Below are 13,278 nucleotides of genomic sequence, written 5' to 3'. Positions count from 1 at the left end.
TGTGGACTAGGGTTTTTTTGGTCGATATCAACTAGGCTTTTTTTTGCTGATGTCAGTCGGTGATGTTTTTTGTCAACATTGGTCGAAACTATTTTTTTTGTTGGCACTTACTGGAGTTTTTTTTAGCAATGTTAGTTGAGGCTTTTTTTGTTGATGTCGACTAGGGTTTGTTGGCTGATATCAACCATAATTATTTCTTTTGGTCAACATTGACTTGGGATAATTTTTTGCTGATGTCAGCTAAGGTTTTTTCAATCAACGTTGTAAACTCCTTAGCAAGTATACCAATTTTTCTTAGTATCTTAAAACGGTAAGATCGAGTATCGAGTTCACAGGACTTTGATTGTACTCGGAGTTTGTATATGTCCAATTTTAAGCAATTAATGAATTAAATTCGACATTGGTCGAATAGTGATACAGAATGTAAAATTCAACATAAATAAAGATAATTAAGTAGAGCACATTAAAGAAATAGAACACAAACACTCGGGGGGTGAGTTATCGGTTGAAGCAGAATTACAGAATATGTTGGGACTCAGCCTACCGAAACTACTCTTGTTGCAACATTAAAATTTTTTCACTATTTAATATTATTCCGATTATTACATTCACCGCTAACCTATCCTAATCATGATCCCTCATGTGAAAGAGCTTAAAGTACCTAATTTCACTCCTAATCCCTTAAGAGTTACATCAAATAATTTGTTTTAAGAATAAAGATGCATAAATAAGGCTAAACAAGACCATTCTATCCCTAGACATGGATTACCTAGATGTTCTTTTCAAGTTCTTAGGAGATAAACATTTTCCAATGCATAAACCCTATAACACTACATGAGCATGGGTGATCAAACCATAAACATGATACTAAACACAGAAAAAAGACAATAATATCAAAATAACATTAAATAGATAGTTAGAATCAAGAGTGTTTGTTGTTGAGCTCCCAATAATGAATGGTTTACCCTCTCATTGTCATCAAAGACTTACTAATACAAAAGGGAAACAAAAGGTGTGGAAGAAAATGGAGGAAAGGGTCCCCAAATGAATGGGTTCTCCATCTTTTCTCGTACCCTAGCTCCTTATTTGGTCCCCAAAAAACTGTCCTGATTTCTTCCTTTTTCCTTTAAAACTTAGCATAGTCATGTTTTTCGACATTGACTATGCGCTAAGCATGCACGTGCACGCTACGCGCACATGCAAAGTTTAGTTGACATAAGTGACTGCACGTTAAGCCGTTAGATGTGCGCTAAGCTGCCAAAGACGTCCTAAGATTGGCCTCCTAGTTGGCTCCTCATGCTGAGCGGTTGTTGACGCATTGAGCGCGTTGCTCCATTCCTTCAACTCAACTCTCTTCTAGGCCTTCTATTGTGTAATTCTACAAAAAAATACACCCAAAAACACTATAAATTAATTAACTTTAACATCTACCAGATAAAACTCAAAAGAAGTTAAATTCCTAATGTTTTAACACAAAATAAGCAATAAAAAGAGAAAAATTAGATAATTACTATGTGATTTTAATATTTAAATTACTTATGCATAACAATTATCACATGTCAACTAGTTTTTTGTTTTTTTCGACATCGTTCAATGATACTTTTCGACCGATGTTGACCAAAAAATAGTCCTGAATGATGTTGTCCAAAAAATCCTAGTCGTCATCCACAAAAAATAGCATTGTTTAAAATCAACCAAAAACTCCTAGCCGATGTCAGGCGAAAAACCTTACTCAGTATTTACCCAAAAATAACCTTGACAGACATCGACAAAAGAAAAACTTAGCTGATATTGACTGAAAAATAATCTTGACTAATGTTGACCAAAAAAACTTTGGATGACATTGATAAAAAAAAATAGTCCCAACCAACGTTGTCGAAAAAAAACCCTTGTTGGCATTAACCAAAAAATGGTCCTAGCCAATGACAATTTAAAAACATCATCAAGAAAAAAAAAAACTCTAAACAACATCAACTTAAAAAATAACCCCTATCAAAGTTGACTAAAATAACCCTAACCGTTGTCATCGTCCAAAAAATTGAATTGGATTTAGAAAGCTAAACAAATAACCAATCATGGATTGGATTTAAAATCTAAAAAATTGAATTTCAACATATAAATGAATTTAAAGTGGATTAAATATGAATTGGTTTGATACATTTGAATTTTTTTCACATAACCCTCACCTTTTCTTTTTTCATCGCTAATACTCACGTATGACGTATCACACACATTCCACACGTTACATGTCATAAAGATTAAAGAATCATTCTCATTTAATATTTTTCTCTCACCTGTTCTCTCCCCACTGATGCCACATGCATTGAAGGAAGGCACACTCTTTCTCGATCTAGACACGCATGCATGCACACATTCCTCGTTCAAAATCACCCTTTACAAGAACACCTCATACTCATCGTAGAAAACACGATCACGTTCTCACATACAACAAACGCACGGAGTCCTCTCTCAAGTTCCCTTTCTTCCATTGCTAGAAAATAGCAAAGAGCCAACTCCAACCATGGCACACCAACACCACGCTACTAGAATGTGGACTGCATTGAAGATCCAATGCTATGTTAGTACATTTGTGTTCTATGATCCCACTAGGAGCCAAGAAGTGCATTTCCAATGTTTTTCCCAAGCTTCATAACCAACCATATCTATGAAGAGATACTGCACACCATAACCGATTAACCCAAGCGTTGAACCAATCAAGAGGAATAGCCAGGATGTAAATAGAAACAAGACCAGTAAGTAGGAACCCGGCCAAAATGTTTCCCTGCATCAGAGGCAAATGCAGGGTTATTTGAGCTGCACTTGGGATATGGAAAGAAGCTATTTCAGCTGGCAAGAGTAAGCAGGGAAATTGATGTTTGTTCCATTAATAGCTTGGAGCCAAATAATGTCCATAGTGTCTTGCCATTGATGACCAGCAGAAGGGATGGTGAAGAAGCTTGGAAAAAACATTTGAATTACACTTCTTTGGTTCACAAAGGTGATGGTGTGTGAGGGCTTATGATGTTACTTGCATACGAATGAAGCCTACAAGGCTTAGCAATTGATGAGCAGAGGAAGAAATGATGGTGAAGAAGTTTGGGAAAAACATTTGAACTGCACTTCTTGGCTCCTAGTAGGATCATGGAACACAAATGGAGAAGATCAAGAGTCTACCATTAATTTTACTGACTTAAAAGACAATAATGAGGTGAAAGAGGGTGAATTTTAGACAACAAAGAAGTTCAAGTGGACATTAGAGAAGAAATTGAAGTAGTTGTATTTCTTCATCTACATTTTCGGAGCAACAACTGGGCTAGTATTTCTTAATAACTTGGGACAAATAGCTGAATCCAGGGGTTGGTAGTAAACCACTGGGAAACATGCACACAACAAGAAATGCCAATATAAGTTGCTTGTAGCCTCGAGCCATTGATGTCTATCTTTGCTTGTTGGAAGCTCGAGTACTTTGCAAGTCTTCCCCAAGAATCGAAGCCCTTTCTTTATATATAATATTAGAATTATAACCATAATATTGAACTCACTGCTTCATACACTACCCTTTGTTCTTGCATATAAAATATGTTTGTTCAACAACATTAAATTTACGTCTCATTCCATAAAATACAAAGATCAATTCCTCCTGAAATGTCGAAACACAAGAAGTGTGACTGTGCATCAATTGGATCTCTTTAATTCCCTTACAAATTATTCTTTAAAATAACTTATGTTAATTTAACCAAAAATATCAATAGCTGACTTCATTGTATATCACACGCATAACTAAGAGTTTGTATTATACACATTCAATAGGTTGTTAGTGATGTGTGCAACTCCTATACTAAGCATGATAAAAAAAAAAAACTCCTATACGGAGCACACTGTAGTTTTAAAATTGGACTGTAATAGACTAAGTTGAAACACTGAATTGATGAGTTATTAGTTGAAACAGTAGATCAATAGTTAAACAAGAACCGATATAAGTAACATAAAATCTAAGTATATGTATTAATTGTGTCATAGGTTTAATAAATAGTTATGATAGTTTAGTAGTTAATTGATCTACTAATAAATTTCAGATCCTTGGGTTTACCATATTTTTTGGTATTTTCATTAAATTTGGCATTTTTAAAAATAATATATTACTAGTTCAACCAAAAAAATATTAGTAATAAAAAAATTGATTAACTAGTCCAACCAGATTGATTTATGGGTTCAACCATAGAACCAATGATATGATGGATCCAACGAAAAATTTGAATCAACCATACCACAAGTTCCTAGCTCAAGTGGTTGAATTCATCGATTTGGTTCGATTTTTAAAACTATCTAGCAGTGCAAATCTGAGCTGCATTAAAGATCCATTGTTATGTGATAAAATGATCTTATAGGATGCAATTGGTATTTACACCCCGAAGTTTTATTAATATACCTTATTTTATAATTTTCTTTTATAAAACTATCCTTTATTTGGAAACTATTTTTTGAAAGTAGGAAAATTTTAACACATTCAAAAAAGCACTTTTTAGAAAGCCAAATTTCAAGGGAAAAAAAAAAGGCGCTGATTACCTTTAAGGGGCAACCTTGGCACTATTTGGTATAGTGCACGATGTTGTCTTCGTCGCAGAGAACTAGGGTGCTTGGTTGCACTTCTCGCTGTTACAAAAAATTTACTTCTCAATCAAACAACTTTTCCAAACAAACATAACAAGATTTTGTTGATTACTTCACTTGAAAAATTTGTCATTACAATGATTGGGGTGTTGATACATTCACAAAATTCACATATATGCAACTTCTCCATAATTTCATAATTATATTTCTTTTCTAGGGTTACTTCTAAAGAAATGGAGAAAATGAGTTGCATAACATAGAGCAACTTATAGACAATTAGGATTTTTTTTTTGAAAATTGATTTTCAAAAATTATTTTTCCGAATGTGTTAAAATTTGGACACATTTAGAAAATGTTGAAATTTTAACACACTTCTGAAAGTATTTTCCCCAAAAAAAATGAAATTTTTTGAAATTTTTTTATAAAGGGAAGTATATTAGTAAAATTGAGGAGTGTAATAACATTTTTTTCTTATGGGATACATCACATTTTTCTAATCACGTTTAGTGAGGTTTTCTTATTAGAATCATTTTTTTTTTATTTACAAGACTCTCGAACCCAAGAGTTTATTTAAGGAAATTGAATTTAATATTACTCGAACCAACAACTTGTTTGATATTTTTTTATATATCTTTCTTTGACCTAATACAACTGATTTTAGGAAAGAATTTAACTAGCTAGTAACTCATTTGTATACTTGCATACCTGCATTCTTAAAGGGAAATGTTGCATGGACCCTCTATAGCTATTCAATATCTAGGAAGAGAAAGAGAGAAGTGTTTAATAAGTAATATATGCTGTAAATATAAAGCAAGAGAAACTTAGAAAATAATAATAATAAATGTCAATAAAGTATTTACAAGATAGTAATGTTTAGAGTAATTATACATAGGGTTTGTCTTATTGATATCCAAGATGAAAAAAGAGAGGTAAAATAATATCATTTTCAATGATCAATAAAATTCAGACAATTATCTTGTTTTAAATACACATAGTATATGTCATATTTTTCTTTTCATACACTCTTTTTTTATTCATTTTACAACATTCAAGTATAATATTTTTTTTTATAAAATTTTGATTATAATTTTAATTAAATATTACAAATAAATACTATACTTGTGAAATTATAGATAAAATTATGAAAATTGAAAAATTGAAATTATAACATTTTGAATATCCCGCACATGTCATATTATTTATTACTTTAATAGATAAATAATTAAGTTATAATTGTTAATTGAAATTTAATAATTAGAATTATACTAAAATGTATAAATATATGTAATAAAATATAAAATGATAAATCTTTATGATTGTTTATTTAATTAATTATAAAAAGCTATACTCATTATTCACTTTAGATAAATAGTTTTCATTTATTTTGAAACTAGAAAAATTAATTTTAATTTATTAATCTGAAATAAATATGTAAAATCATTAAATATGATAGTAATTGTATTAATGGTAGAATTTAAAATAAAAAAAATTATCTGAATTCTACCTGTCATTAAAGATGGGATTCTTTAATTTCATTTTTACCTTCGACCAATTAGACAAACTCTTTTTTTATATGGATGGATCCAGAAACTTATTAAAAGGGGTTAAATATTTTTCTTCTTTTATAATTGTTGTAGTGTTTGACTTTTAATGAGTAATAATTTTTTAAATTTTTATTATTATTTTTACAAAATTAAAATTAATTTTTATTTTAAATGTATTATAAAAACAACAAACATAATTAATTTTACAAAATTCTACACTAATTAATCTTAATCGTTATTATAATAATAAAATAAATAATTAATTTTACATTAATTAACTTAAAAATATATATCTATACCCGTAAAAAGTATCAAGAGAGGGGCGAGGCTTGGGCTCATCTCCCTCTCCATCTGTGTGTCTCTGGTTATATATTGACACTCATATATCATAAACACCAAGTTGACACTGTTATTTTATTTTTATTTTTCTCTTTGTACTAAATTATATTATCTATGTTACCTATATTTCTGTCTCTTATCTACATATGAGTGTCTATTCATTTTTATTCTAATGTTTATGTATCACCCTATTCTTCAAAATGCCCAAAAGAAAGGTGTCAACCATGAGTTTAGTGTTGAATAAAAAAAAACCTTGAGTTTAGTGGGGTGTTGGGCAACCGTACGTAGGTAGTCGTCTAGCTTTCACCTTATTTTCAATTTTGGCTGCTACTTGCTTGCAAATGGGGAAAGTAGAAACCAATATTCCATCTTTACCAAAGGAGACACATAAAGGACAAATGGTGGACCTCACATGAAACATTGAATATGCTACTGTGACCCTTGAAAAGTCACTTTATATATATATATATATATATATATTGCTAAGTATATTCTTCCATCATCATGGTCTTCTCACAAACCAGATTCAAATATGAACCTTTTGGACCCTTTTTTGTATGTAACGTTTACTTTTGTTATTAATTATTAATTTTACCATACATGTGGAATGTTCTATATAAAGTTTGGCAGATTGGCAGAACTTGGTTTCCAAGTCTTGGAAATAGTTTTGTTGACTAACATATGATTCCTTTAATCGCAGGTTCACATTTCAAAGTGCAATAGTTTATGAATGAAAGCACTACGTACAGCTAGCCCTTGTATTCATTTTTCCTTTAGCGGTGAATAAATATATCATGACTACTTCGTTTGGTATTCACGTTTAATTTCTTTTATAGTAGCAGTGTTATATATATAAGTTGGTAGCTACCTTTTATGACTATTTTGTTGAGGATTAGGTTATCTTTTAATAAATTAAGCTGAAGAAAATTAGTTATTGGGATTTGGCATATAAGCAACTGGACATGTCAAAGCATATTGAAGCAAATTCAATTTTAAAAAAGTATTTTTTTTCTTCATATAGGCCATTGCCCTGCAGTATTTCTACACCTTTAATTTTAAAAGTGAGACTTTTATTTGGAATATTCAGAGTATCCCTCTCTTTAATTCGTTTTCAAATGCTTATAACACTGTTACACGGAAACCCACTAATAGTAAATTAATGATGGCTAATGGTAAGAAGAAAGAACAGCATTCAAATCCAGAGTGCTTAAAGAAGTATACTTCATGTTTTTACTTTGTTTTTGTATACACACATTTTAAAAACATTCTTCCAAAATTAAAGGACCAAACAAAAAGTTATTACACTTGTGCAAAAACTATTTTCCTATTAGGAAAGTTCAAATTTTAGGCCAAGACTCACGAAAAAGTGAGGAATAGATTCTGTGTATGTCTGTTGTACTGTACAACCGGTGCATTTACACTGTAGCTCTTGATATATTATCACTTTAAAATATAAATATTTTTTGTGACATTAAAATTTATATAATTGTCTATTATTAATTAATATACTTGCTATACTTTTTTGCAAGTCTTAATACATTGCTTGGAAACGTTTTTTTCCAAGTCTATAACAATTGAATAAGAAATCTATTCCCCCTCGATTACCTTTAACTTTACCTTAAAGTTTAATACACTACTCATCGAAATAAGCAACTACCATGCAATAATTTAACAAAATGGAAGACTTTGGTTGAGACCCAATAACGCATGTGAATAGTAGTGTTTAATTTTCTGTCAATTTGACCAAATTAAAGTTGATGATAACCAGATCACACAATAAGGTCCAAAATGGACCGCGCATGCCTTGCTATAAATTAAGCTCGAGAGGACCAGTGTTTACTCACAGAACAACACAAGTGCAAATTAAACTTGACCTAGCTAGCAACTTCTCATTATTAATCGCTAGTGCTATTGCATTAATTTGAACAATGGCTTTCCATTCACTACGTTATAACGTATTTTGCTTCTCTATTTTGTTTTCTCTACTTATTGCCTTAGCCTCTGCTGAGCTATCTTCAGATTTCTATGCATCAACATGCCCCAATGCCCTCTCTACCATAAAATCTGCAGTGAAAAGTGCAGTTGCTAAAGAGCATCGCATGGGAGCATCCTTGCTCCGTCTTCATTTCCATGATTGCTTTGTTAATGTACGTTCTTTCTTCTCTAACTCTTCCTTCATCTGTTTCACTCTGACTCATGCATGAAGTGCACGCATGCATATTCACACACGTATGACTTAGGTACAAAATATGTAGAATAAAAATAATTAACCAACTTATATTCTCACATGATATATTTGTTTTTAATTGTAAGTTATTGTTTCCTTTTTCCTTTTTCCTTTTGTGTGTCGTTAATACTATGATATTAGATGCATTCTTAATTTTTGTCATACATATATAGGAAGAAATTATTAAATATGGTCTTAGAACACATGATTCATCATTCACACATGACATATAATCAAATGATTATTAGAGTTCAAATAATTATATAATTACATTGTAAAACAGTTTTATATTATTATTTAATTATAATTTAGCATTAATATAATTATTTTTAAGATAATTATTATAAAAGTAAATAATATTATTATACATTATAATCTGTAATATTAGATGATATTGTTAAACTGTATTATATCATTAGTACATAATTTTTTTTCTCATATCATCAATTTTTGAATCGTAAATTGAAAAGCTTAAATACTTATCATGTAAAAATTGGACTTGGTCAAGGAATAGAATGTAGCCAGCTAGCTGGTATAAGTTTCCATGCATTACACATTGTGTCTTCACTGATTGATTGTTATGAACCTCGTAGGGATGTGATGCATCAGTTCTTCTAGATGACACTTCGAGCTTCACGGGAGAAAAGTCAGCTGCTGCAAATTTGAATTCTTTGAGGGGTTTTGATGTAATTGACGACATCAAAAGTCAGTTGGAGAGTGCTTGTCCAGGAATTGTTTCCTGTGCAGATATTGTTGCTGTTGCTGCACGAGATTCTGTCGTAGCAGTAAGTTAATTTTACTTAATACAATAATCAGCATAAACGAACTCACCAACACACACACACACATACATATACTGTCTTTAAAATGGAAAAATGTCTAGTAATATTTAGAATAGAAACATTAATCGACATCTTGAATTTTTTATCAAAAGATCCATGTTTTGAAATTTTTAGATATATAAATTAATTTAAGAGTAAATAGTCTATATATATTTGATATCATAGAGGAATTTTACATTTCATTCGATCACAATTTAACATATAATTTGTTAACTTTTATAATATATCTTTTGGAATGATTGATAATCTAACCTTTTCACATTAAAATATATGTATAGATATTAATTTGAATTATTAACTGATTGGTATTTTCATTATCTCAGTTGGGTGGTCCATCATGGACAATAGGGTTAGGGAGAAGAGATTCAACCACTGCAAGTAAAGATGCTGCCACTAGTGATATCCCATCCCCTCTAATGGATCTCAATGATCTCATATCTGCCTTTTCAAACAAGGGGTTTACCTCCCAAGAGATGGTAGTCCTCTCAGGTAAATTCAAAACACTTTTTTTATTAAAAAAATCCAATTCTCAAAGACTTCCATTGGTATCTAATTAATCAATTAATTACCTCAAATTAAGATTATGTCAACATAATAATTAATCGCATGTGGATCTAGTGCAACCTAATGGTATTTTTTTTTCTTATCTTAAAATTTGTGTACATGTATGTATGTATATATATATATATATAGGAGCTCATACAACAGGGCAAGCCAAATGCCAATTCTTCCGGGGTAGGATTTACAATGAGACCAACATTGATTCAGATTTTGCAACATCAGCCAAGTCAAATTGTCCAAGCACTGATGGTGACAGCAACCTCTCCCCACTTGATGTCACCACCAATGTGTTATTTGACAATGCTTATTTCAAGAACCTTGTGAACAAGAAAGGGCTTCTACATTCTGATCAGCAACTTTTCAGTGGCGGTTCTACTGATTCTCAGGTCACTACCTACAGCACTAGCTCTTCAACTTTCTATGCAGACTTTGCCAGTGCTATGGTCAAAATGGGAAACCTCAGCCCTTTAACAGGAAGCAGTGGCCAAATTCGTACTAACTGCCGCAACGTTAACTAAAAATTAATGGAGAAAATTAATCAATGAGCATTAATTGAGAAAATTAAGCTCGAGAATTATATATGCTCATCCAGTCACAATCTTTATGTGTTATGGTTTTAATTTCTTGGTGTATGGTGTGATACGTAGTCGGTTTATTTTTGTAGTTCTCCAAAAAATTTATGAACTGGCCAAATAAAGAGTGATATTATTCATCCAAAAAAAGAGAGAAAGTGTTGTTATTCTCATACCACTTTTTTGTTTTTTTATTACTCATACCACTTTCAATTATTGGTGTAAAAGTTACTTTATTACAATCTAGTGTGTTTGGACGAGCTGTAGAATTGATTTTGTTTTGTGATTTTTTATAATTGATATTAAGTAAAGGTACTTAAATTTAAAGCACTGTCCCTTGGATAAATAATATTATGAAAGTTATTTTCATAGAGAATGTTGTTGAGAAACTTTCAATTAAAATTATTTTTAGGTGTTTAATTTACTGAAATAAATTTTAATGTTAGTAGATGTTTCATTGCATTATTACTGAAAAAAATTTTAATGTCCCTTTGGAAAAGAATTATCGTGTCATTATATTTAGGTTTTTATATAGGTAAATTGTTAGATGTTAATTATTAATTTTTTGTTAGTAAGAGATCAAATACACCACCTTTTCTTTCTTTCTTAATCATTCGGTTCAACTTATATCTTTTAAATGTCATTATATTTAATTAAAAATTAATTTGTTAATATAAACAAAAGAAATTTATATCAATGTTCAATTTTTTGTTTCGGTTTCAAATACCTATTTTGAGCTGGCTAAGTCTATATATACATATGGAATAATATTTGTAGAAGAAAAATATATCAATCTTGTTGAATTCATACTGAAATAAAAATAAAGGCCTAGAATATCATTCAGGATGACCAATGAGGACATTTTGCTTGTGAAAAATTGCAAGCTGGTCATCACAGCATATATACCAGTGAAAATTGTATTAACAAACAATAAAGCAAATTCAAAACCAATGTTCTTATGACCTGTGGTCTCAATTTCTCTAGTTTGAGGAGCCGCTATTAGGCTAACTACAAAGGGTAAGAGAAGAGAAAGGTTCTAGCCTTCTTGTTTGGAGAAAAGGCATCAACAATGTTTGTATAAATCTTTGCACTTAGCCCTTGATAACTATTTGTTAGTCCCACAGCAACTTGGCCTTCAGATGGGAAATTCCTTGTGGTGACAACATAGCACACTGTGTTGATCCAACAAATGCTATTGCCAGCAAGAAAAGTTAGCAAGAACACATGCCAATAGGACAAAGAGGAAATTTGGCTGGTTATGAAGAGATATTGCACACCATAACCAATTAAGCCAAGAGTTGAACCAATCAAGAGGACTAACCAAAGGGGGGGGGGGGGGTAAATAGAAACAAGACCAGAAACCCAGCCAAAAAGTTTCCTGCATCAGAGGCAAAGGCAAGGTTATTGAGCTGCAGTTGGGATATGGAAAGAAGCAGCTGTTTCAGCTGGCAAGAGTAAGCAGGGAAATTGGTGTTTGTTCCATTAATGGCTTGGAGTCAAATGATACCTACAAGGCTTAGCCATAGATGAGCAGCAAAAGGGATGGTGAAGAAGCTTGGAAGAGACATTTGAATTATTACACTTCTTTGGCTCATAAAGGTGATGGAATGTGAGGGCTTATAGTTGTGTATTTTGATCGGATTAGTATTTATGGGTAATAGTTTTGAATGTATTTTTGAAATTAATCGGAAAAGGTTTAATTTCTAAATTACAGTTTTTAACTTGGAATAATTTTCGTTTTTAATGACACTAATGGCAAATTCATTCAATTAATGTTTATAACCCGTTTTAAGTTGTACTATTGAAGTTTGTTTTAATTGATTTTATTATCTCTTTTAAATATATAATTAATTCACAATTTGTTTAGTTAATTAATTTGTAATTATTATATCAACTGTATTTATAACATTAATATATTTTTTATTCATAGGAATAAAAAACAATATTAAAAGTTTATAATAACTCAAAATCTCTAACTGAATTAAACTCTCTTAATAACTTATTAGTATAATATAACATTTTCCTTTTGTTTTATGCACACAAATTTCTTCCCTCGTTTTTTTTTAGGTTTTCCCACTCTCTTTTTCTTGTTAGTTTTGATGTTGCCATCAATGCAGGATCAGCATGATAAATCTTGAGAGATCGAATTATACATCAAATAATATGACTATCACGCACCTCGGACTATTTATACATCAAATTGAGTTGTACGAGTTTGAGAATCGATTCTGCTTCGTGATAATTCAAGTTCTTGTGTTGATTGTTGTTCTTGATTTGGCAAACCTAGGATAACAAAAGATACACCCTATTTTTTAGTTTTACTGGCTTAGTGTCTCGTGCCCAAATTGGGGTATTAATTTTATATTTTATATTCTTATATATATTATAATTTTAAAATGTATTTATTTATTAATATATATATATATATATATAATATTTGTGAAAATGACGATGATAATAACAGTGATGGTGATTGTGGTGAAATAGTGACAATAGAGATAATTGTGTGATAGTGATGATAATGACTCTGATAGAAGTGATGTTGGGAACAAATGGTGATAGTGATTAAAATATGTTTTTTA

The 13,278-nt window shown here is 30.8% G+C and overlaps 1 protein-coding gene across 1 annotated transcript; it reads left to right on the top strand.

The window, feature by feature from the left end:
- The first annotated feature begins 8,336 nt into the window (after window positions 1–8,336).
- Window positions 8,337–10,956, top strand: LOC114395699 (cationic peroxidase 1-like). The gene is made up of 4 exons (XM_028357533.1): window positions 8,337–8,641; window positions 9,315–9,506; window positions 9,887–10,052; window positions 10,257–10,956. Exons 1-4 carry the CDS (start codon window positions 8,423–8,425, stop codon window positions 10,640–10,642), a joined length of 963 nt encoding a protein of 320 aa, XP_028213334.1. The 5' UTR covers window positions 8,337–8,422; the 3' UTR covers window positions 10,643–10,956.
- Window positions 10,957–13,278: the final 2,322 nt, after the last annotated feature.

Source organism: Glycine soja, chromosome 18 (assembly GCF_004193775.1).
Source record: "Glycine soja cultivar W05 chromosome 18, ASM419377v2, whole genome shotgun sequence".
In the NCBI taxonomy this organism is placed as follows: domain Eukaryota; kingdom Viridiplantae; phylum Streptophyta; class Magnoliopsida; order Fabales; family Fabaceae; genus Glycine; species Glycine soja.
The sequence above is the reverse complement of the archived record's forward strand: the minus strand, read 5'-3'. Positions and strand labels throughout refer to the sequence as shown.

What these genes read in the sequence shown, in the direction of transcription:
- LOC114395699 (XM_028357533.1), top strand. Translation starts at nt 8,423, where the DNA reads ATGGCTTTCCATTCACTACGTTATAACGTATTTTGCTTCTCTATTTTG. An exon ending in TCCATGATTGCTTTGTTAAT is followed by an intron (nt 8,642 to 9,314) that starts GTACGTTCTTTC and finishes TGAACCTCGTAG; the next exon opens with GGATGTGATGCATCAGTTCT. An exon ending in CACGAGATTCTGTCGTAGCA is followed by an intron (nt 9,507 to 9,886) that starts GTAAGTTAATTT and finishes TCATTATCTCAG; the next exon opens with TTGGGTGGTCCATCATGGAC.